At 56.5% G+C, this 24,223-nt stretch overlaps 2 protein-coding genes across 2 annotated transcripts; both read left to right on the forward strand.

Moving 5' to 3' along the window:
• The first annotated feature begins 1,773 nt into the window (after positions 1-1,773).
• Positions 1,774-6,974, forward strand: LOC135174425 (keratin, type II cytoskeletal 6A-like). The gene is made up of 9 exons (XM_064141693.1): positions 1,774-2,459; positions 3,122-3,336; positions 3,525-3,585; positions 3,811-3,906; positions 4,056-4,220; positions 4,681-4,806; positions 5,008-5,228; positions 5,677-5,711; positions 5,825-6,974. Exons 1-9 carry the CDS (start codon positions 1,854-1,856, stop codon positions 6,169-6,171), a joined length of 1,872 nt encoding a protein of 623 aa, XP_063997763.1. The 5' UTR covers positions 1,774-1,853; the 3' UTR covers positions 6,172-6,974.
• Positions 6,975-12,342: 5,368 nt separating this feature from the next.
• Positions 12,343-16,661, forward strand: LOC135174426 (keratin, type II cytoskeletal 5-like). Its single transcript, XM_064141694.1, has 9 exons — positions 12,343-12,903; positions 13,707-13,921; positions 14,107-14,167; positions 14,333-14,428; positions 14,578-14,742; positions 14,855-14,980; positions 15,194-15,414; positions 16,130-16,164; positions 16,278-16,661. Exons 1-9 carry the CDS (start codon positions 12,343-12,345, stop codon positions 16,622-16,624), a joined length of 1,827 nt encoding a protein of 608 aa, XP_063997764.1. The 3' UTR covers positions 16,625-16,661.
• Positions 16,662-24,223: the final 7,562 nt, after the last annotated feature.

Raw genomic sequence — 24,223 nt, forward strand, 5'->3', positions numbered from 1 at the left:
GCTGCTGCAGGCCTGGAGCAGGCTGCCCAGAGAGGTTGTGGAGTCTCTTCTGGATGTGTGCTTGGGTGCCCTGCCCTGGGTGCCCTGCTCTGGGCTGGATGCTCTCCAGAGGCCCCTTCCAATGCTTCACCTTTCCTGATTCTCTGATTTCAGAAAGTTCCAGGTCCTGCTCTGCAGGGGAGGCCTCACTGAGTGCCTTTGCCTACCAGGAAGAGATTTGCATGGAAGTGCTGAAGGGAGGCAGGAGCTGAAAGCCTGCCCTGCCACTGGAGAAGCTTCCCTGCCCTCTGACCTCATTCCCAGGGCTCAGCTGAGCCATCCCCAGCATCTCTGCCTGGCTAACTGTGCTGAAATGGTGACCAGATTTATGTGGGCAGTGACACTTCCATGCCTCCTGCTCTCTCTCTCTTCTCAGAGCTGCCCATGGATGTACCCTGCCTGCAGGTGGTCAAGGCACAGGTTGGATGAGGCCTTGAGTAACCTTGGGCTGGTGGGAGGTGTCCCTGACCACGGCAGGGAGGTTGGAACTGGCTGAGCTTTGAGGTCCCTTCCAACCCAACCTGTTCCCTGGTTCTGTGGTCTGCCCACACTTGCTGCACAGAGAATCACAGAGTGGAGGGGGTTGGAAGGGGCCTGCAGGGATCATCCAGTCCAACCCCCCTGCCAGAGCAGGCCACACAGGAACGCACCCAGGTGGGGCCGGAAAGCATCCAGAGAAGGAGACTCCACAACCTCTCTGGGCAGCCTGCTCCAGGTCTGCAGTACCCTCACACCAAAGAACTTTCTCCTCAATCCAACCCCAGCTCCTGATGTCCTCTCTGCCTCTTCTTATGGCTTTAGATCTCAAACACTGGAACGCTCTGCCCAGGGCAGTGGTGGAGTCCCCATCCTTGGATGTGTTCCAGCAGCACTTAGGTGCTTAGGGACATGGTTTAGCTCTGACCCTTCCGTGGGTTGGATGATCTTAAAGGTCTCTTCCAGCCAGCCAGATTCAGCCATTCAGAAGATCCCAGAGGGCTTTCCTGTCTGTGATAGTTGTGGTGTTTCTTCACGGCTGCTGGCAAGAGCACACCAAGCCTCAGAGCAGGAGCTTGGTCCAACAGCAAATGAATTTCCAGTGCCAACCCTGTCTCCAGTGTCTCCTTTTGCTTTTAGTTCTCCAGAAGCCTCAGAGCCTCATCAAAATGCAATTTGCTGAGCCCTGGCTCTAGATTGAGAAACGACTTCTCCAAGCCAAAGGCAATTTTCCATCTAAAAAGAAGAGGGAGGGTGCAGCTTAGGTGTGTTTGAGTTGTGAAAGCTCTGCTGCACCTTGGCAGGAAGGAGGCTTGGAGCTTGCCTGCCATGGGGCTTTGGATTGAGAGATCAAAACAAAGATAGAGAGGAGCAGGGAAACAAATCAGAGTGGATGAAAGGTGGAGTGGGATAACAAAAAAACCCTGAATAACAAAAAAACCCTGAACCAAACCCAAAACACACCAGGGGGGGACCTGATCCCTCGGGAGGCTGCTGCTGGAGCTGCCGGGGCCAGAGGCCGCCTGGCTGCCGAGCGCTGCCCCTGGGTAGCCACACGTGTGGCAGCTCTCTGGCTCCTGGGTGTGTTCCTGGGGAGGGTCAAGTGTTTGGCAAATTGGAGATGAAAATCTCTAAACCACGCCAGGCTGATGAAGACAGCAACTGTCTCCTCCTCAACGCCCATGCAAACCCAGCCCACCTGCGGGGATGGATAAAAGAGAGCATCTCCTGCCCTCTAGCCAGAGGGACTCAACTTCCCTTCTCCTCGCCACGCATCTCCGAGCCTCTTCCTCGCCTGCTGCGGTTGTTGACTCCTCTCTGCCCTGCCAGCCGCGGCCATGTCTCGGCAGTCTGTCTGCAGAAGCTTTGGAGGAGGGAGCAGAAGGGGCTACAGCTCTTGCTCTGCCATCGCTGGTGGCTTTGGAGGAGGTGGCAGCAGAAGCAGGAGCAGCTACAGCTCCTTCTCTATGTCCAGGGGCTTTGGAGGTGGAGGACGCTGCGGTGGCTTTAGCAGCAAGAGCCTCCACAGCATAGGAGGCGGTGGAAGGATCTCCATGGGTGGATGTTATGGTGGCGGAGGCTACGGAGGCAGGATGGGAGGCTTTGGTGGAGGCTATGGAGGAGGAATGGGCAGCTTTGGTGGAGGGATGGGAGGTGGAGGAATGGGAGGCTTTGGAGGGATGGGGAGCTATGGAGGAGGAATGTGTGGTTACGGAGGAGGGATGGGTGGCGGAGGGATGGGTGGCTTTGGCGGGCCAGGCTTTGGCATGGCAGGCTTTGGTGGGCCTGGCAGAGGTGGCCCTGGCATCCAGCCAGTGCAGATCGACTCAACCCTCCTCCAGCCAGTCCATGTTGAGATCGACCCCCAGATCCAGCAGGTCAAAAACCAGGAGAAGGAGCAGATCAAGACTCTTAACAATCAGTTTGCCTCTTTCATCGATAAGGTGAGAGGGTTGGGCTGTGGCTGCCTAAGGGTCTGAGCCAGGAGGACCTTTCCAAGCTCTGCACTAACCTCCTCTGTGAGGGAAATATGGAGAGGCTGAGAAGCCTGAGAAGAGCCTTTTCATTAAGAGCTGCTAGAGAGGAGATGAGAATCTCTTCCCTAGGAGATCAAAGCTCTGTCTCCAGGGCTCTAACTCAGCCTGTTGCACCAGGCTCAGCTAATAGGTGACTTGCAAGCAGGTTCAACACCTCCAAACATCTGCAGATTTCAGGCTCAGATCTTCCCTCCTGAACCTTCTCTTCCCAAACTCTCTCCCATGTAAATCTTTGCCACCAGCAGTTTTGTCCTCTTGGGTTTCAAAGAGCAGAAACCCAGGCTAGGTCTGGACATGAAGTAGGTAGTCTGGTCTTGACTACACTGCCTGTGGTGGGAATGGACTTGGAGCTGGCAGCTCTACTTCAGAGCTCCTTTGATGACTGAAGGTGATGGGATGAGGAGAATTGTCCTCCTCTTCCCCTCAGCTTGGAGTTTAGGTGACAGCAGAACCTTGATCAGTTGTCTCATGGTCAACCAGGACCATCAGCAGAGTCATTTCACGTGGTGCAGGCTGCCTCAGCTGCTGCTCCCCACCTGATGGTGGATCCCACATGGTTTGGCTTTCAGGTCCGCTTCCTGGAGCAACAGAACAAGGTCCTCTCCACCAAGTGGGAGCTCCTCCAGCAGCAAGGACCTACAGGGCCCAGGAAGAACCTCGATGTCATCTTTGAAAACTACATCCAGAACCTGAGGAGGCAGCTGGACTCAATCCTGGCACAGAGGAGCCAGCTGGAGTCGGAGCTGCAGAGCATGCAGCAGTATGTGGAGGAGTTCAAGAGCAAGTGAGTGTGGTGAGGGGCATCTCAGGAGGCCTGGCAGCTCCTTTTCTTCACCCAGCAGCTCTCTGCAGTGCTGATGGATGTGGCTTTTTCCCCCTCGTGTTCTCTTGGTTTTGACACTTTTGGTTTCTCCAGCGTGGCCTGAAGGCAGAAACGTTGAGGAAACTCAATGTGTGTTTTCCCTCTCCTAGGTATGAGGAAGAGATCAACAGGAGGACATCTGCTGAGAACGAGTTTGTGGTGCTCAAGAAGGTGAGTCACAGGCACTACAAAGGCCTGGCTGGAAGATCAGGCTTCATCTGTGCTTGGAGGGGATTCTCTCCTCAGCAGGAGCCGTCGGGCTGCTGTTTGAAGTCCCTTGGTGCTCGTTTGCATGCCTGAGTAGCACCATCAGAGCCCTCAGCACCAGGCTCTCATCTCCATCACCCCGAAGGGCTTCCAAGAGGAAATGAAACTTCCCTCTGATCTGTCCTTTAGGATGTGGACTCTGCCTACATGAATAAAGTAGAGCTGGAAGCCAAGGTGGGAGCCCTGACCGATGAGATCAGCTTCCTGAGGTGTATCTATGAGGAGGTAAGAGCTGCCCAGGGAGCTGTGTGGTAGCCAAAGGCAGTGAGGTCGGAGTGGGCATCCACGAGGGTTTGGTCTGGAGGAGCTGCCTGGGCAGGTGGCTCTTTGCTCCACTCCTCTGCTGCTCAGGTTGTCTCATGTCTTGATTGTAGGAGCTGGCTCAGATGCAGACCATCAGCAGGGACCTGTCTGTGGTGGTGTCCATGGACAACAATCGCCACCTGGACCTGGACAGCATCATCGAGGAGGTCAGGCGCCAGTACGAGCAGATCGCCCAGAGCAGCAGAGCTGAGGCTGAGGCTTGGTACCAGAGCCAGGTGAGTTTGGAAGCTGTGAAGGACCCTTGGGGGATGGCTGAACCTTGTAGCTAGTAGATGGGAGACCTCCTGAAGCTAACGGTGCTTGAGCTCATGCAAAGAATTCCCAGGAGGAATCCTGTTGCTTTTGAGGGCTCTGACTCACTGTTTGCAAGGTGGTCAGGATCTCACCTGGCTGCATGGTACAAGCCTGGCCAAAAGATGGCCAAAGCCTCAACTAGAACATCCCTGCCCAAAGTAGCTTCCCAGGAGCCAAAGGGTGTCTGTTAGCATCACTAAGGTCTACTTTAACCTTCAAACCCAACAACCAAGTCCAAGAAGCTCTTTTCCCTTGAGCTGGACACTCATGGTCCACCTGATAGGTCCTTGTGGCAGCACAGGAGCTGTGGCTCTGTTGACCCAGCTGTTGGAGGTGCCAGGGATGCCTCACTGAAGGTTTGCTTTGTCTTGGTGACCCCAGTATGAGCAGCTGCAGAGCACAGCTGGCAGGCACGGGGACAACCTCCGCAACACCAAGATGGAGATCCAAGAGCTGACCAGGAACATCCAGAGGCTGAGGGCTGAGATTGAGAACGTCAAGAAGCAGGTAGGGGTTGGTGAGCACCTCATGGGATGCTGGCATCAGGCTGGCCCATGAATGAGTGTGGGGCAGAACTGGTTTCTTCAACCACCTCTTGTTCACTTTGTGTAGACGTTCCTTTCCCCCACCATCCTCCACCTTTGACTCCCCCACCTGGGGCTAAAATGGCAGGATGAGAGCTGAGAAGGTCACTTCCTTCTTCCCCAGAACAACCAGCTGCAGGCAGCTATTGCTGAGGCTGAGGAGCGGGGTGAGATGGCCCTGAAGGATGCCAGGATCAAACTGGAAGAGATGGAAAATGCCCTGAGCAAAGACAAGGAGGAGCTGGCTCGGCTGCTGAAGGAGTACCAGGAGCTGCTGAACATCAAGATTGCATTGGACGTTGAGATTGCCATGTACAGGAAGCTGCTGGAGGGAGAGGAGAACAGGTGAGACCTCCTGAGCCAGCCTGGGCTCAGCAGGTGCTTGGGGAGGAACAGGATCTGAGAGGGTTGATTTGGGCTGTGCTGGGCACCTTGAGTGCCAACATGGAGAGTTCAATCTCAACCCAAGTCTTGGCATCCTGGGTGACATTTGGCATGGGCAGGGCTGCATCTTGACATGGTGGGCAGGGTCGTGGTGGTAACCTCTGCCACTTCATGTCTGGGACGTGCAAGGTCCTTTGTGAACCTCAAACCTGGAAGAACCTCATCCTGCAGAGGATTGGCAATGCCTTCCCTCCTTAACTGTTTTGGTGACACCAAATTTGTGATGAGGGTGAGAGAGGAAAGTGGTTTGATAAGGAGAGCAGAGCTGCCAGGCTTGGTAAGGAGAGCAGAGCTGCCAGGTTTGATGCCTCTTGCGTTGGGTAACTCAAGTGTGCCAATTTCCCTCCAGGCTGTGCAACGATGGAATGTCCAACGTCAATGTCTGTAAGTATCTCCCCCCCTCCCCTTGGGAAAGGGGAGCAGAGCAGAGAGATCCTCTCTTTGGAGCGGGACGGCAGCAGCGGGCAGGGAGGACGTAACCTGTGCTTGCCTTGCAGCCGTGATGGGCAGGACCAGCATCTCCGGAGGCAGAGGAGGCATGGGAGGAGGCTTCGTCGGAGGCGGCAGCGGCATGGGAGGAGGCTTTGGCGGAGGCAGCTGCGGCATGGGAGGAGGCTTCGTGGGAGGCAGCTGCGGCATGGGAGGAGGAGGAGGCAGCTTCGGAGGGGGCAGCCTGGGCGGCAGCTGCGGCATGGGGGCAGCGCTGTGTGGTGGGGGCTTCTCGTCGGGCAGCGGCAGGGTCTGCGGCACCGGCGGGGGCACCTTCAGCTCCGGCGGGGGCTCGTCCTCCGTGCGCAGATGTGTGACCACCACCTCGGTCAAGTCGTCCGGAGTGCGATTCTGAGCCCCGCGGGCGGCGTGCGGCAGGAAAAGAAGCAGCTCCAGCTCCAGCTTCCCCCAGCAGCAGCTCTGCCTCCTCACCTCCTGCCCCCACATGAACTGTGTCCCCCCGACCCACCGCCTCCTCTACGCTTGGTGCCCGCACGGGAGCCTCACGGCCGTGCCCTGTGCCCCTCCTGCAGCCCTGGCGAGCTGCTCCTCAGCTGCTGCAGAGGCTGCCGTGCAGAGCTGCAGCCTGGAGAGCTGGTGCCCGGGAGGGGACCTTCTGCCTTCGCTGCTGCTGCCCTGTACGTTTGCGGCTGCCCCGTGGCAATCGTGTAGAGAAGTCCTCTTGGCTCCTCTGGCCTTGGCCTCCTGCCTCCACGGCCATGTCCCTGGGCTGCTCCTGCAGGCAGTGCCTCCTGCTGCTTCCTTTCTCCAGCCTGTGGCTCAGGGGAGGTGTGGGGCAGTGGGCCCTGGTGCCCGAGGAGGCAACATCCTCTGGGCAGGTGGCCTAAGGGATTGGCCGTGCCAGGCTGGAGCAGCTGGCAGCTTTGCTGCCCTGCTAGCCCGGGGCTGCCGGGAGCAGGAGCTGTCCACGGAGCCCTGGCTGCCAGTGCCGCCTGCTCCTGCAGTCCTGCTCCCCTCTGGTGTCACCTCCCAGCCACCTGGACTTGCTCTCAGGAGAGCCCTGCTTGCTGCCCAGTGCCAGCCCCCTGTGCCATGGGATGAGATGTGCTGTGTCCACCTCCCCTCCTCCTCCATCTGTGCCATCCTCTCCTTCCTCCTCCTTGGCGTGTTGCCATTCTCAATAAACTGCAGAGAACATTCCCAGGGTCTTTGTGTCTTGCCTCTGGAGGCCACTTGTAGGCAAAGGACAGCAGCTTGGTGGGAAGCTTTGGGTTGTTGTTGTGGTCAGTGTGTCCTGGCTGAGCTGGGAGGAGACTGAATGGGTGCGTGGAGAGTGCCAGGCAAGTGTCCAAGCATGAATGATGCCTCTTGACTCTTCTCACTCATTGTCGTGCCCCAAAATCCCAAGCCTAGCCTGGAGCAGTGGGGTCTGGATGCTCCAAGTCAATCAATCTGCAGTAATTCAGCCTAACCTGGATGATCCACCCTGGAATTTTTGGGGTTGTCACTGAAGGAACCAAAGTTGCTGAGTGCCCCTGATGACATTCTCTTCTGATCATCTCCAGGCAGAGCAGCCCTCGCGGTGCGGCAGTGCTCTGCGTGAGCAGGGGTGGAGGGGCAGGTTTAGAGCTGCCTGTGAGTGTGCAGGTGGAGTTTGGCCAAACACCTCCTGCTGTACAAGAAAGCCACAGCCAAGGTGCACAGCTCAGCACCCTCCGAGCACCAGAAGGGCTTGGGAACCATTGACTCATCCTCCACTGACTAGGAGCAAGAAGCTGAAGTGCTGAGGGAGCATGAATCAAGGGCTTGTGGGGCTCACTGCCAGAGACACTGAGGGGCTGGAGCAAAGCCAGAGAAAGACAAGGGAGAAGGGGAAGGGTCTGAAGAAGAGGGCTGGGGAGGAGCATCTGAGGGACTTGGGGTTGTGTAGTTTGGAGAAGACGAGCCTGAGGGGAGACCTTCTGGGTCTCTGCAGCTCTCTCAGAGGGGGCTGGAGCCTGGCAGGGGCTGGGCTCCGCTCCTAGTAGCAGGTGGTAGGAGAAGAAATGACCTCACACTGTGCTGGGGGAGGTTCAGATTGGCCATGAGGAACTGTCTCTGTACTGCAAGAGTGGTCAGGGGCTAGAACAGGCTGCCCACGGGCTGGTAGATTCCCTGTGCCTGGAGGTGTTCCAGGACCCTGTGGTCATGGCACTTGTGGCCATGGTGGCTCTGGGCTGATACTGGACTGGATGATCTCAGAGGGATTTTCCAACCCAAACAGTTCTGTGATTGTATAATCTGGGCTCAGGCTGCCCCCAGCTCCCTCAGCAGTCAAGGACCTGCCCCAGGGCCTCTTCTTCAAGAGCAGGTGGGAGAGATTTGGTGCAGCTGCAGGAGGGGCTGTGGCAGCAAGAGTGGGAGCAGAAGGCTGCTGCTGTGTTTGATCTGAGCTGTGCCTCAGTTGCTCCACCACAAGGAGAGATCAAAGAGCCAGGTAAGGCTTTCAGGGGTGGTTCAGGAGTCCCACCACAAGCAGCTGTGAGCTGCCAATGTCCCCAGAGCAGGTCAGGAAGCTGCAGACCTAGGAAGAGGTCCAGGCAAGGCAGTGGGGAGCAGTGACAGAGCTCTTGCAGGGAGACTTCTGCTGTCTTTGAAGCCCAGCAGCAGTGTGGTGGGGCTGGGGGAAGTGTCTGGGGTTGGCCCAGACAGCAGAGGATGAGAAGTCAGCGGCTGTGAGAAGCTGGAACTGTGCCAGGAGCACTTTGGGGTTTGGCTTGGGGCAGGACTCATCTATTTTTGTTCTCAGGTTTGCGAGTTTGTTTCTTCCAAGCCTCAGAGCCTGCAGCTCGGCGTTGGTAGGCATTGTTGTGAGGAGTCCTTGCGACATCCTCCCCTCTGCTGCCAGCAGCTCTCTGCTGGCGGAGATCTGGAGCTGCAGCCTGGCCTGGTCTCCATCCACCTGTTCTGCAGAGTCCACAGTTTGCCTGCTTGGTGACTTGACTGTGCACAGCTCCTTGTGCAAGAGATCTGAAGGAGCCGTGGAGCTGAGGCTTGTTATTGAGTCTCACCTGGAGGAGGCTGAAGTGACTCCAGGTCTGGTTTCATCTTCGCATCTTGTCTGAAGATGTCAGAGTGACTCAACCTGGGCGTCTTATCTGGATGTGCTGAGCGTGGTCAACATGCAGGCATTTGGCTGACTGAACAGATCTTCCCCTCCTCGTGGAGCCACCATCCCAGACCTTCCAGGCAGGTCCTGTTGCCTGCTGAGGAAGGCAGCTCCCAAGAGGCATTTGGCACTCTGGAGGAGGGCAGCAGAAGTGATCTGCTTGCTCCAGCTGCAGACTGAGCTTGCCCACACCTGTGTGGGACTGCAGCTCAGGAGTGGTGCACCTGGAAAGCTTCACTCTGTGTCCTTGGAGACAGAAGATACTCTGAGCAGCCAGAGCCTCTTCATGCCAGCTGCTTCTGAGAGGGAAGCTGTCCCCTCCTTGGTGTAGGGTTGGCTTCCCTCGAGCTCAGCCTGTCTCAGGCAGCTCTTGGGCAGCCATGACTTGAGTCCCTCAGGAGTAGGAAAGGCTTTGGTCAGCCATGGCTTGAGTCCCTCAAGGGTACGATAACCTTTGGTCAGCTGTGGCTTGTGTCCCTCAGGGGTAGGATAACCTTTGGCCAACTGTTACTTGAGCTCTCCTCATGGGTAATGTTTTCCACTCCCCTTAGCCCCTTCTCCAGTCACATGCCCCCCATTCTGTGAGGGACCTGAGGTGTCCTGCTGTTGTGGGGGGGAAATGAATTAATGCTAGGTGATATTTCCCCAAAGAACTGTTGTTTATTGATTTTGCTATCCAGAGCTCTGCCACCCCCACCACTGATTTTAATGATATTTCAGTTCTTGCAGGGCCATGGAAATATTCTCTGGGTGGTATCTACAGCTAACAGAACCAGCAAACCCCATCCACATCACCTGAACTGGCAGAGACTGTTCCTGTGGCCAGGGCTGCTTGTGGCCAATACGCTGCTTGCCCAGTGGTGGGCCCAAGCTCTTTCTGCTCTGTGGCAGAAGGCAATGGAGAATTACAAAGAGGCATTTAAGCATTTACTCACAGATTATTATCATTACCCTTGCAGGGGCTGGCCACAGCCCAGACAGTGCCTAGATGCTTTCAGAGGACTGTGTCTTGTTGGATGTTGAGGCTTGAATCTTCCCAGCTCCTGGGGACAGGACGCAGGCAATCTCTGCCCTTGTCTGCTGGCTGCTTCTGGAGATCTGTGTATGTGTCCAGGGGTTCTAGGCAGGACCTGCAGGTGCAGAGGCAGATGTGGTGCAGTCTCAGCATGATGTCAGCTGGCCACACAGACCGATCGCGTGCAGGCAGCCAGGGTCTGCTCCTGGTAACTGGCAGCAGTGGAGTTTAGCAGGCAGCAGTAAGGCAGTGTGCAATGGCAGCAGGGCTGGGCACAGCAGAGAGAGCAGGCACAGAGCAGGGGAGCAAAGCAGGGAAGCAAAAGCAGGTTGTTCACCTACACATCTCCTTTTATCAATGTGGGCCGAGGTTAACTGCCCTTTGGACACAGAGTAGCCAAGCAGGATGGCAGTTAGCCAAACCTTACCTCATGAGGCAAAGCCATAGGCTCACTTTTCCCTAATTTGGGAGCAGCACAGGCCTTGCACTAGGCAGGCACAAGCTGAGTGTGTGTACCTTACACCACAGGGCCCTGGGCAGGCCAGACTCAGCGGCTCCAGGACCTTTTTTGTCCATTTCCCAAGCTTGCCTCTCTGGTGGAGCAGAAAACCATGCCTAGGCAAGGCAGGACATGTGCAAGGCTATTCTGGGCCTATCAGGCCTACCACAACACCTGCAGCCCCTCTCTGTGTCAGCCAAGGGCATTTGTGTTTCTGCTTCCTCTGGTGGCTTCTGAAGGTGATTGTCTGGGCTGCTCTTCTGGAGGCTTTGAGGTGCCTGTGGCTGCAGCTGAGACCTTCAAACCACTTTGAGTTGTTACATATCTTCCAGGGGAGCCTGGAACCCCCTCCTGCTGCAGCTGGCCACACTCTGCTCTTTTCTAGGACCTTAAATTCATGTCCTTTGTGGCTTGGACTGTTTGGAAGGCTTCCAGCATCTCTTCTCTGTCACTTTTTGATGACTCAGGCTGGTGATGATGTGAAAAGTGCTTGGGTGGTTGCACTCATGAACTCAAAGACCTATTTATTGACAACACCCAGAGAGACCTTAGCTCCAAGAATACCTTTTAGAAAGTCTCTGCAGACCTCAGTTTCCTCTTACCCATCCCCTGCTGCCTGCTGCCTTCAGAACCCTTCCCTCAGAGACACTTTGCAGTTTGGGTCATCACCAAGACCTCGATGAGCAATTCAAAGTCTCATTTATAAGCCACCCCACAATGAGGTCTTTTATTTCTGAGGACCCCCACCTCTGACCTCTCCCCACCAGAGTCCACTCCTCAAAGACCTTCCTTTGCCACCAGAAGAGGTAAGTGAGGAGAAGCTACCGTGCTGGAGGAGCTGGCAGAGTCCCATAGTTCAGCACTTTCCACTTCAGTTGTCCCATCTCTGGAAGCAACCAGGCAGGAGGTGATCAGCACTGATGATCTGAGAGGTCTTTTCCAGCTGAACCACTTCTATGATTCTATTCTTCTGGCCAGTAGGACCCCCCCACACCGCTTGGGATTGTCAGCTGCTGTCCCACTTCTTGTCCCTTTGTCCCCAACCATCCTCACTGCAGCAGCTGCCCAATGTCTCCCTCTGGTCCTCTTCACTGCCCTCTGAGGAGCGCAGAGGAGCTCTGACGATCTAAGTTGTCTTCCTCACTCTGCTCCAGTATCGTCCAAGCTCCCAGTCGGCTGTCAGAGACTTGGGGAGATGCAGTTGGAGGGAATTTAATCCAGAGGCAGAAGACACTCCCATTCCAGAGGCTCCCAGGAGCTGTTTTCCCTCCCTAGCAGAGGAATTGTGCTGAGTCGCTCCAAACTTTGGTGCTGTGAGTTTCTGCTCAAAGGTTGGGAAACTCCTAAGATGCCAAAGGCAATTGGCCATATAAAACTGGGATTTAGGGTGTGTTGGAGCAGTTGTGAAAGCTGGGCTCTGGCTGGGATTTCATCAAAACTGCTCCTTTCAGTGACTCTTTGATTGGGAAGATCCCTATCTGGGAATTATTGGGGACCACGGAGGGAGGCTGGCGAGCCAATGAGGGGCTTGCAAGGAGCTGGACTCCTGGTGCCCATCAATTTCCAAGATGCCATAAAGATAGGAGAGTCCACTTAGTCACCCAGCCCTGCTTCAGCCTTCTTTTATTCACCCCTAGATTGCAGGGTGTGTTTCTGGGCAGCCCCAAATATGGTAAAGCTCAGGTGGGAATCTGTCAACAGCACCATGCTGATGGAAATAATAAGCTGGGTTCCACCTTCACGCCCATGGTGTCCCAGCCCACCTCCAGCTGCAGATAAAAGGCAGTGCCTGGAGCTGTGAAGCCAGAGAAGACTCCAGACACTTCTCTCAACGTTCCTTGCTCAGCAGCTGCTTTGGTCTTTTTGCTCTTCTTGATTTTGACTCTGCTTGGAGGCCACAGCCATGTCTCGGCAGTCTGTCTGCAGAAGCTTTGGAGGAGGGAGCAGAAGGGGCTACAGCTCTTGCTCTGCCATCGGTGGTGGCTTTGGAGGAGGCGGTGGCAGAACCAGGATCAGTTACAGCTCATACTCCTCGTCCAGGGGAGGTGGAGGAGGTGGACAGTGTGGAGGGTACAGCAGCAGAAGCCTCCATAACATGGGTGGCAGCAGAAGAATTGCCATAGGAGGATGCTATGGTGGTGGAGGCAGGATGGGAGGCTTCAGTGGAGGCTATGGAGGAGGAATGGGAGGCTTTGGTGGAGGGATGGGCTGCGGAGGGATGGGTGGTGGAGGAATGGGTGGCTTTGGTGGAGGAATGGGTGGCTTTGGTGGTGGAATGGGTGGTGGTGGAATGGGTGGCTTTGGTGGCCCTGGCTTCCCTGGAGGCATTCAGCCAGTGCAAGTTGACCCAACGCTCTTGAGGCCGGTCCATGTGGAGATCGACCCCCAGATCCAGCAAGTGAAGAACAGTGAGAAGGAGCAGATCAAGACCCTCAACAATCAATTTGCTTCCTTCATTGATAAGGTGAGGCTTTAGGACTACCCTTGCCTGGAGCTGGGCAATGCAAAGGCTTTCCTGAGGCATGGACAGGGAACTTCTTTTAACCAACGAGTACCAGATGAAGTTTCCAAGCCTGCTGCTTGAGCAGCAAGTGGAGAAGAAGACCTTGCTGAGTAACACTGACCAACAGAGAAGGTTTGGATGCAAATGGCAGATGAAAGAGGACACCTCCAGGACATCCTGAAGAGTCTTTTGCCTTCTCATGCCTCCAGCTTCATTTGTAGTGATTCAGGGGAAAGTCATCAGTGCAGACTTGAGTTGTCCTACAAGGTCTCCTCAGTCCTTTTGCTGGGAAGTCCGTTCCAGGAGCTGACTCTGGAAGCTTGAGACCATTGGGGACCTTTCCAACATTTTGGCTTCTTTCTTTTTTGGTTGGAAACCAAAGAGATAGAAAGTGCCTCAAAAAGAGCTTTTATGGGCAGTTAGATAAAAAAAAAAAAGGAAGTCTCTTCCAACCTCTTCTGACCTCTTCCAACTGCTTCCAACTTGACTCTATGATTCTTGACTTCACCTCAGCACAGACAGAAGCAAGGTCCAAACCTGCTGCTCTGGAGAAGGGAGAAGCTGTTTGCTGTTGGCAGCAACTTTTGTCCTGAAAAGAGAAGCTAAGGATGACTCAAAATTTCATAATGTTCATCATACATTTTATGAGCTTGGGTGGTGGAAGGAGCCTTAATTGGGGATTTGGGCAATGATCCTTTAGTCTCCCACACAGGCAGTTGGAGTCGCCATGGGTGAGTATCTCACATCCTGCTGCCGGCTTTCAGGTCCGCTTCCTGGAGCAACAGAACAAGGTCCTCTCCACCAAGTGGGAGCTCCTCCAGCAGCAAGGACCTACAGGGCCCAGGAAGAACCTCGATGTCATCTTTGAAAACTACATCCAGAACCTGAGGAGGAGGCTGGAGAGTCTGCTGGGACAGAGGAGCCAGCTGGAGTCGGAGCTGCAGAGCATGCGGCAGTACGTGGAGGAGTACAAGAGCAAGTGAGTGCAGCAGGAGAGGAAGGGAGCAAGGAGCCCCCAGGCAGGAGAGCTGAGCCGGCCTGGAGACGGCCACGGGGTCCTCCTTCTGCAGCCCTGGGGCTGAGGGGGCCGTGGAATCAAGGGGCTGGCACAGGCTGGCTGCTGAGAGCTGCAAGAGTCTCATCTTGCCTTGTGCCCTGCAACAGGTACGAAGAGGAAATCAACAGGCGCACGGCTGCCGAGAACGAGTTCGTGGTGCTGAAGAAGGTGAGTCAGAGAGGCAGGAGGAGAGGGGAGATGTGGAGGGACAGGCTGCAGAGGCTGGGAAGGAGTCACAGCCCAAGAGAGAGAGCTTGCAACGAGGCATTGGCTGCAAGCAGCTGTTCTGTGTTGGGAGGAAGCTGTTGTCTATTGGTGTGATCTCTTCTTTAGGATGTGGACTGTGCCTACATGACTAAAACAGAGCTGGAAGCCAAGGTGGGAGCCCTGACTGATGAGATCAGCTTCCTGAGGTGCATCTATGAGGAGGTAAGAGCTGCTCAGGGAGCTGTGTGGTGGCCAAAGGCAGTGAGGTCGGAGTGGGCATCCACGAGGGTTTGGTCTGGAGGAGCTGCCTGAGCTTGTGGCTCTTTGCTCCATTCCTCTGCTGCTCAGGTTGTCTCATGTCTTGATTGTAGGAGCTGGCTCAGATGCAGACCATCAGCAGGGACCTGTCTGTGGTGGTGTCCATGGACAACAATCGCCACCTGGACCTGGACAGCATCATCGAGGAGGTCAGGCGCCAGTACGAGCAGATCGCCCAGAGCAGCAGAGCTGAGGCTGAGGCTTGGTACCAGAGCAGGGTGAGTTTGGGGCACTCTTTGCTGGTCTCTGAGTCCCTTGGCTCAGGAGTGAAGTCTTTGGGCTCTGGGCAGGTTGTGTGACTGTTGTGTGGCTTTGTCTGCCTGTGGCCAGTATGAAGAGCTGCAGAGCACAGCTGGCAGGCATGGGGACAGCCTCCGCAACACCAAGATGGAGATCCAGGAGCTGACCAGGAACGTCCAAAGGCTGAGAGCTGAGATTGAGAACATCAAGAAGCAGGTAGAGCTCCCTCAGCATCTCCTCGTGGGCTGGCAGCAGGCAGGGTGAGCTCTGAGCTGCACGAGGTGCCAAGAGTACATCAGGCATTGAGAGCGAGGCCCTTTGGAGGAGGCTGCCTGTTGCTGCCCCTGTTGCACCCAACTGGTGCCCTGAGGGCTGCTGCAGCTCAGGCTGTGCAGAAGGCAGCTGAGAACCTTCTTCTCCTTCTCTCAGAACCACCAGCTGCAGTCAGCCATTGCCGAGGCTGAGGAGCGGGGTGAGATGGCCCTGAAGGACGCCAGGAGGAAGCTGGAGGAGCTGGAGTGTGCCCTGAGCAAAGACAAGGAGGAGCTGGCTCGGCTGCTGAAGGAGTACCAGGAGCTGCTGAATGTCAAGATTGCACTGGATGTTGAGATTGCCATGTACAGGAAGCTGCTGGAGGGAGAGGAGAACAGGTGAGACCTCCTGAGCCAGCCTGGGCTTGGCAGGGTGCCTGAGAGGGAACAGGTAGACCCTCAATCTCTGATCTGAGAGGGTACCACTGCTCTTGGTGTCTGTGGGGCCCAGTTCTTGACTGGGTCATGATGTGTGGCTTAGTCCTCATCCCCAGTCTAAATCTCCCCTCCTCAAGCTGCACCTGATGATGTCAAAACTCTCCTCCAACCTCAGGAGTTCCTGATGCTCTGCTTCCACTCCAGATGCAAATTTCCTCTCACTCGAGGTCTGAGCCTTGCTGTGAAGCTTTCCATGCTTCCTGCACTGTTTTCACACCAGGACTGCCCTTAAAGGGAACCTGGGAAAAGGCTGCACAGGGAGGTTCTGGATGCTCCCTCCTGGGAGGTGTTCAAGGCCAGGCTGGATGAGGCTTTGAGCATCATGAGCTGGAGGGAGGTTGGAACTGGCTGATCTTTAGGGTTCCTTCCAACACAAACCATTCCATGCTTCTATGAATAACTGGGAAATTCAGGATAAAAGGGGGATGTGAACCTTGGGAAGAGACAGAAGTTCTCAGCTGAAGAACCTTGCAATTCCCATGGGATTGGTCCTTTGTCCCTCATTGTCTTTGGTTTGAAAACGAGAGCAGAGCTGCCAGGCTTGGTAAGGAGAGCAGAGCTGCCAGGTTTGATGCCTCTTGCGTTGGGTAACTCAAGTGTGCCAATTTCCCTCCAGGCTGTGCAACGATGGAATGTCCAACGTCAATGTCTGTAAGTATCTCCCCCCCTCCCCTTGGGAAAGGGGAGCAGAGCAGAGAGATCCTCTCTTTGGAGCGGGACGGCAGCAGCGGGCAGGGAGGACGTAACCTGTGCTTGCCTTGCAGCCGTGATGGGCAGGACCAGCATCTCCGGAGGCAGAGGAGGCATGGGAGGAGGCTTCGTCGGAGGCGGCAGCGGCATGGGAGGAGGCTTTGGCGGAGGCAGCTGCGGCATGGGAGGAGGCTTCGTGGGAGGCAGCTGCGGCATGGGAGGAGGAGGAGGCAGCTTCGGAGGGGGCAGCCTGGGCGGCAGCTGCGGCATGGGGGCAGCGCTGTGTGGTGGGGGCTTCTCGTCGGGCAGCGGCAGGGTCTGCGGCACCGGCGGGGGCACCTTCAGCTCCGGCGGGGGCTCGTCCTCCGTGCGCAGATGTGTGACCACCACCTCGGTCAAGTCGTCCGGAGTGCGATTCTGAGCCCCGCGGGCGGCGTGCGGCAGGAAAAGAAGCAGCTCCAGCTTCCCCCAGCAGCAGCTCTGCCTCCTCACCTCCTGCCCCCACATGAACTGTGTCCCCCCGACCCACCGCCTCCTCTACGCTTGGTGCCCGCACGGGAGCCTCACGGCCGTGCCCTGTGCCCCTCCTGCAGCCCTGGCGAGCTGCTCCTCAGCTGCTGCAGAGGCTGCCGTGCAGAGCTGCAGCCTGGAGAGCTGGTGCCCGGGAGGGGACCTTCTGCCTTCGCTGCTGCTGCCCTGTACGTTTGCGGCTGCCCCGTGGCAATCGTGTAGAGAAGTCCTCTTGGCTCCTCTGGCCTTGGCCTCCTGCCTCCACGGCCATGTCCCTGGGCTGCTCCTGCAGGCAGTGCCTCCTGCTGCTTCCTTTCTCCAGCCTGTGGCTCAGGGGAGGTGTGGGGCAGTGGGCCCTGGTGCCCGAGGAGGCAACATCCTCTGGGCAGGTGGCCTAAGGGATTGGCCATGCCAGGCTGGAGCAGCTGACAGCTTTGCTGCCCTGCTAGCCCGGGGCTGCCGGGAGCAGGAGCTGTCCACGGAGCCCTGGCTGCCAGTGCCGCCTGCTCCTGCAGTCCTGCTCCCCTCTGGTGTCACCTCCCAGCCACCTGGACTTGCTCTCAGGAGAGCCCTGCTTGCTGCCCAGTGCCAGCCCCCTGTGCCATGGGATGAGATGTGCTGTGTCCACCTCCCCTCCTCCTCTGTCTGTGCCATCCTCTCCTTCCTCCTTCTTGGCGTGTTGCCATTCTCAATAAACTGCAGAGAACATTCCCAGGGTCTTTGTGTCTTGCCTGTGGAGGCCACTTGTAGGCAAAGGACAGCAGCTTGGTGGGAAGCTTTGGGTTGTTGTTGTGGTCAGTGTGTCCTGGCTGAGCTGGGAGGAGACTGAATGGGTGCGTGGAGAGTGCCAGGCAAGTGTCAAAGCATGAATGATGCCTCTTGGCTCTTCTCACTCATTGTCGTGCCCCAAAATCCCAAGCCTAGCCTGGAGCAGTGGGGTCTGGATGCTCAGTTCACCTGAAGTGCAGTCAGTTTGAGCAGCCAGGAACACTGGAAGTCCAAACTGGAGTTATTAAAGAGGTCACTACACGTCTGGGCACCTTCTGATATGTCTCCATCCTTGGGAGGATGTATTGATGGTTTGGGTGTTACCTGCTCCCCCACACTTAAGAAAATCACCCAGATTAGCTCAGCCACTGGAAACTGAAGAATGAAACTTCATATTCACAGCTTAGCACAATACACAAGCAGGCATTTACAACCCATAAGCAGAAATAGACAAGGTAAAAAGGTAATACAGACACACAGCAGCCCTCCCAGAAACCAGAGTCCCCAGGAGGGGCTCCCAACCACCCTTCCACCTTCTCCCCACCCCTCTACCTTACCCCAGACTTGGTCTTACACTCAAAGCGAGTAGGAGGGTCAGCCAGGGGGGTTAGGAAGCAGATGGATTGGTCACACAGGCAGCAGGACAGGTTAGAGAGAAGTGCAGCCCCAAAGACAGAGAGCAAACAACTGCCTCATCTATAGTTATGCTCTTGCTCTTATACAACTCAGCAAGCCTCTGAGTGCAGCAGACATCAGCACTGTCTCCCTTTCACAGCCTCTCATCTAGTTCTTCTCACCCAAACATCCTAGCTAGGCTCAAATCAGCACAATCCACCCCTGTCTACTTCACTCAGAGTATTGCTGAGAACTCTCTGATCTAATCTAACCCAATATTTACACTGATAAATATCAAAAGTTCAGTTCATGGCTTCCAGCCACCCAGTGCTGGCCTCTGCCATCGTCAGCACATACTGCTTGCCAGAACGAGGTCCAGGTAAAGTGATGTAGTCAATCAGCCAGGCTACACCATGCTTGTGCTTTGACCATCTCTCACCATACATCCCAGCAAGCCTATGAGTGTAGCAGACATCACCACTGGTTCCTTTTCTCAGCCTGTAATCTAGTTCTTCTCACCCAAACATCCCAGCTAGGCTCAAACTAGCACACCATGGCAGAAGTCTTCCAGCTGTGCCTGGAAAATTCCAGCACAGAGGTCCAGCACCTCCTGAATCAATGGAGTAGGCTACAGGCAACCCTAGATCAGTGTCCCCAGGACATCAACTTTATGAGTGATCGAATGAAGGAGATGGCCTCAAGCTGCATCAGCAGAGGTTCAGGTTAGCCATGAGGAACAATTCCTGTCCTACAAGAGTGGTCAGGAACTGGCACAGGCTGCCCAGGGAGGTGGTGGAGTCCCTGTCCCTGGAAGCACTTAGGGACATGGTTTGGTGGCCAGAGAATCCTAGAATGGTTTGAGTTGGAGAAGGCCTCCAAGGTCACCCAGTCCAACCACCAGCCCAGCACCACCATGGCCACCAAACCATGTCCCCAGGTGACATGGCTAAAAGTTTCTTGGACACCTTCTGAGATGGGGACTCCACCACTCTCTGGTGCACACCACGGGGTGTGTTGGGTCAATGCTTTGGACTCAATGATCTTAGAGATCTTTTCCAACTAAACCAAATCCACCATTCCATGACCTCCAGGGCTCAGGCTGTACACACCCAAAGGCACTTTGTGCCCTTCTGTCCCCTTTCCATCCCACCATAGTGCTTCGGTAGGGTACAAACTGCTTCTGCTCTAGGGGAGGAGTTTTGTTGATTCTCAGGGTTCCAGGTGTTGAGAGCAGGAGGAAGCTGTGGGCAGGGAATGCTGAAACCCCAAGCAGGACATAGTGGATTCGTGCAGGGAAGCTGCCAGTGCAGGGTGGTGAAACCAGAAGAGACCCAAAGATGCTGAGTGATGATGGAAATCAGCAAGGTGGGAGCAGACATCAGATGGCTCTGCCCTTGTCACTTCATCTGAGTTTCCTGCCTTGGAGAAGACTTTGGTTTGTGGCAGGGGAAGGTGGCAGTGGTGGGAGGCTTGTGGGCAGCTGTGGCAGGGCAGGTTCAGAGCTGCCTCTGAGTGTGGATGTGGAGCTTGGCCAAGGAGCTGCCTTCTGGGGTGCAGGGAGGCTGTGGCCAGGCTGCACAGCTCAGCATTGGCAGAAGGGCCTGAGAACCACTGACTGCTCCTCCTCAGAGCAGCAGCAGGAACATGAAGGGCTGGGAGGAGCTGATTCACCTCACACCCCTGGGCTCAGGCTGCCCCCAGCTCCTCCAGCAGTCAAGGACCTGCCCCAGGGCCTCTTCTTCAAGAGTAGGTGGGAGAGATTTGGTGCAGCTGCAGGAGGGGCTGTGGCAGCAAGAGTGGGAGCAGAAGGCTGCTGCTGTGTTTGATCTGAGCTGTGCCTCAGTTGCTCCACCACAAGGAGAGATCAAAGAGCCAGGTAAGGCTTTCAGGGGTGGTTCAGGAGTCCCACCACAAGCAGCTGTGAGCTGCCAATGTCCCCAGAGCAGGTCAGGAAGCTGCAGACCTAGGAAGAGGTCCAGGCAAGGCAGTGGGGAGCAGTGACGGAGCTCTTGCAGGGAGACTTCTGCTGTCTTTGAAGCCCAGCAGCAGTGTGGTGGGGCTGGGGGAAGTGTCTGGGGTTGGCCCAGACAGCAGAGGATGAGAAGTCAGCGGCTGTGAGAAGCTGGAACTGTGCCAGGAGCACTTTGGGGTTTGGCTTGGGGCAGGACTCATCTATTTTTGTTCTCAGGTTTGCGAGTTTGTTTCTTCCAAGCCTCAGAGCCTGCAGCTCGGCGTTGGTAGGCATTGTTGTGAGGAGTCCTTGCGACATCCTCCCCTCTGCTGCCAGCAGCTCTCTGCTGGCGGAGATCTGGAGCTGCAGCCTGGCCTGGTCTCCATCCACCTGTTCCGCAGAGTCCACAGTTTGCCTGCTGAGGAGGATTTTGCTGTGCACAGCTCCTTGTGCAAGAGATCTGAAGGAGCCGTGGAGCTGAGGCTTGTTATTGAGTCTCACCTGGAGGAGGCTGAAGTGACTCCAGGTCTGGTTTCATCTTCACATCTTGTCTGAAGATGTCAGAGTGACTCAACCTGGGCGTCTTATCTGGATGTGCTGAGCGTGGTCAACATGCAGGCATTTGGCTGACTGAACAGATCTTCCCCTCCTCGTGGAGCCACCATCCCAGACCTTCCAGGCAGGTCCTGTTGCCTGCTGAGGAAGGCAGCTCCCAAGAGGCATTTGGCACTCTGGAGGAGGGCAGCAGAAGTGATCTGCTTGCTCCAGCTGCAGACTGAGCTTGCCCACACCTGTGTGGGACTGCAGCTCAGGAGTGGTGCACCTGAATGTAGAATCACCTGGAAAAGAGAACTGTGAGGCTGAAGAGACAGCAGCTGAGCAGCCAGAGCCTCTTCATGCCAGCTGCTTCTGCGTAGGAAGCTGTCCCCTCTTTGTGGCTTTGGCTGCAGCTTTTCACACACCCGAGTAACCCTTGGGTAGCCATGGCCTGAGCCCCAGGGTAGTTTAATCCTTGTCTGACTGTTCCTTGAGGTCCTCAATGTAGGACAACCTTCGGTCAACAATAACATGAGCCCCTCAAGGGTAGGACAACCCTTGGCCAATCATCACTTGAGTCCTTCAAGGGTAGGACAACCTTGGCCAACCTTGACTTCTGTCCTTGGGCCACTGTTGCCTGAGTTGCTCTCAAGGGTTGTGTTTTCTACTCCCCTACACTCCGCCCTGTGAAGGGCCTGTGGTGCCCTCAGCCCCATCTCAGTGCCAATCAATGCCTTCAGTGCCTCTGGTGGGTCTGAAAAGTGACTCTCTGGGCTGCTTTCCAAGGAGGTTGAAGTGTCTGAGCCACCTCCTGATGTCTTCGAACAACACAGAGCTGCACCAGTCATGAGGGTGGTGGTGCAAAGTCAACCACCTTGAGTCTGCCCCCCCGGAGGTTGGCTGAGAGCAGTCATTGCCCTCCTGAGGTGCTGTGAAAGCTTTAAAAGAGATTCCCTTTGGCTTCCCCTGAAGATGTTCAGGAACTAAGCAGTGGGGGAATATTCTTGGAGGGATTCTGCCTCTTGGCTCTGCTCTGCTCAGACCTCACCTCCAGCCCTGCCTCCAGCTCTGCTGTCCCCAGCAGAAGGACTCAGAGCTGCTGGGGAGAATCTAGAGGAGGCCGCAGAGATGCTGCCAGGGCTGCAGCAGCTCTGCTGTGAGCTCAGGCTGAGGGGGCTGGGGGGGTGCAGCCTCCAGAGGAGAAGGCTCCAGGGGCAGCTGAGAGCTGCGCCAGAGCCTGCAGGGAGCCTGCAGGGAGGCTGCAGAGAGCCTTTGGCTGAGGGGGGGTGAGGCAGGAGCAGGGGGAAGGGTGTGGAGCTGAGGCAGAGCAGGGCTAGAGTGGAGCTGAAGCAGAAGCTGCTCAGCAGAGGGGGCAGAGACTCTGGCCCAGGCTGCCCAGGGAGGCTGTGGCTGCCTCCTGCCTGGGGCTGTGCCAGGCCAGGCTGGATGAGGCCCTGAGCAGCTGAGTCTGGCTGGGAGCTGGCCCTGGGTGTGGTGGGGAGGGTGGAGGAGATGATCTTAAGAGTCCCTTCCACCCTGAACCACTTTAGGATTCTCTGAGTGAGGAGCCCCAGAAGATGTCTGCAGGTGACCTTCCCACTCCACACCCCAGTAGCTGGTGCCTGACATTAAACAACAGCTTCTGGTTGGAGGCAGCAGCTGTTGGCTTCAAGACAGACACTTCTAAAGTGGATCTGCTCAGCTCCCTGCTCCCCTCCACCCCAGAGCTGCTGTGGTTGGAGATGTGGCCAATGAAGTCTCACCTCTTCAGGATCCCTTCGTGGACAAAGTGTCAGAGCTTCTTCTACCCTTAGCTGCCTCCTCCTTCAGAGGAACCAAGTCTGGTGGCCTCAGCCTCATAGGTTCTGTGCAGCTGGAGTAAAGCCAAAGTTATCTGCACAGGTCACTGCTGGCCCTGCCTGCACTTCTCTGCAGTCATCACCACCACACCCAGGGGCCAAAGAAGCTTTACAGTCACAGTGGGTTCAGCAGCACCTGTGGCCTCATGAAAAGCTCAAGGAATGAGCCTATAGAATCGCAGGATGAGTTGGGCTGGAAGGGAGCTGAGAGCTGAGCCAGCTCCAGCCCCTGCCATGCCCAGCAACAGCTCCACCAGCACAGGCTGCTGAGGGCATCACCCAGCCTGGCCTGGGATAGTGCCAGGGAGGGGCAGCCACAGCCTCCCTGGGCAGCCTGTGCCAGCCTCTGCCCAGCCTCACTCCCAGCAGCTTCTGCCTCCTCTCCTCTCTCCCTCTCCCCTCTCCCAGCTCCAAGCCATTGGCCCTCTCCTGCCCCCCCCAACCCTTCTCCCCACTCCCTCCCCAGCTCTCCTGCAGCCCTTCAGCTCCTGCCAGCCTGCTCCAAGCTCTGCCTGCAGCCTTCTGCTCTGCAGCCTCAGCAGCCCCAACTCTGCCAGCCTGGCCCCACAGGGGAGCTTCTGCAGCCTCTGCTGCTCCTGCTGGCCTCCTCTGGAGCCTCTGCAGCACCAGCTCCAGGTCCTTGTGGTGCTGGGGGGGCCCAGAGCTGGAGGCAGTGCTGCAGGTGGGGGCTGAGCAGGGCAGAGCTGGGGGCAGAATCCCCTCCCTGTGCTGCTGCTCTCCCTGCTCCTGCTGCAGCCAGCACAGGGCTCCTGAGCTGCCAGTGACCAGTGCTGGCTCCTGGGCACTTTGGCACCAACTGACACCTCTAAGCCCTTCCCTTCAAGGCTGCTCTTGGTCCACTCTTTTTCCAACCAGACCAAGTGCAAGGTCCTGCAGCTGGGTCGAGGCAATGCCAAGTACCAATCCAGGCTGGGCAGTACCAGGCTGGAGAGCAGCTCTGAGGAGAGGGACTTGGGGGTGCTGCTGGAGGAGAAGCTCAGCAGGAGCCAGCAGTGTGCACTTGCAGCCCAGAAAGCCAAGCAGAGCCTGGGCTGCAGCAGCAGCAGTGTGGCCAGCAGGGCCAGGGAGGGGATTCTCCCCCTCTGCTGTGCTCTGCTGAGACCCCACCTGGAGTCCTGCACCCAGCTCTGGAGCCCCTGGGACAAGAGGGCTGTGGAGATGCTGGAGAGTGTCCAGAGCAGGGCCAGGAGGATGCTCAGAGGCTGCAGCAGCTCTGCTGTGAGCACAGCCTGAAAGAGTTGGGGCTGTGCAGGCTGGAGCAGAGGAGGCACCCAGGGGACTTTCTTGTGGCCTGCCAGGACCTGAAGTGGGCTACAAAAAAGCTGGGGAGAGACTTTTGAGGCTGTGAGGGAGTGGCAGGACTAGGGGGAATGGAGCAGAGCTGGAGATGGGTAGGTTCAGACTGGAGGTGAGGAGGAAGTTCTGCACCATGAGAGTGGTGAGAGGATGGAATGGGTTGCCCAGGGAGGTGGTTGAGGCTCCATGGCTGGAGGTGTTTAAGGCCAGGCTGGGTGAGGCTGTGGGCAGCCTGAGCTAGGGCAGGGTGTCCCTGGGCACGGCAGGGGTTGGCACTGGCTGCTCCCTGTGGTCCCTTCCAGCCCTGACTGATTCTGTGATTTCCTCAGGATTGCCTTTACCCAGGGCAGGAAACTTGGACTTGGCCATGAAGTTGGCATGGGCTTGGACCCCTTTGCTCTCTTGCTCATTCTGCTTTGGTGTTCAGATTTGGTCATCTCAGGCTCTGGGGGACACAGTTTGA

Source organism: Pogoniulus pusillus, unplaced genomic scaffold (genome assembly GCF_015220805.1).
Source record: "Pogoniulus pusillus isolate bPogPus1 unplaced genomic scaffold, bPogPus1.pri scaffold_64_arrow_ctg1, whole genome shotgun sequence".
Lineage (NCBI taxonomy): Eukaryota > Metazoa > Chordata > Aves > Piciformes > Lybiidae > Pogoniulus > Pogoniulus pusillus.

What these genes read in the sequence shown, in the direction of transcription:
- LOC135174426 (XM_064141694.1), top strand. Translation starts at nt 12,343, where the DNA reads ATGTCTCGGCAGTCTGTCTGCAGAAGCTTTGGAGGAGGGAGCAGAAGG. An exon ending in TTGAGAACATCAAGAAGCAG is followed by an intron (nt 14,981 to 15,193) that starts GTAGAGCTCCCT and finishes TCCTTCTCTCAG; the next exon opens with AACCACCAGCTGCAGTCAGC. An exon ending in AATGTCCAACGTCAATGTCT is followed by an intron (nt 16,165 to 16,277) that starts GTAAGTATCTCC and finishes CTTGCCTTGCAG; the next exon opens with CCGTGATGGGCAGGACCAGC.
- LOC135174425 (XM_064141693.1), top strand. Translation starts at nt 1,854, where the DNA reads ATGTCTCGGCAGTCTGTCTGCAGAAGCTTTGGAGGAGGGAGCAGAAGG. An exon ending in AGTTTGTGGTGCTCAAGAAG is followed by an intron (nt 3,586 to 3,810) that starts GTGAGTCACAGG and finishes TCTGTCCTTTAG; the next exon opens with GATGTGGACTCTGCCTACAT. An exon ending in AATGTCCAACGTCAATGTCT is followed by an intron (nt 5,712 to 5,824) that starts GTAAGTATCTCC and finishes CTTGCCTTGCAG; the next exon opens with CCGTGATGGGCAGGACCAGC.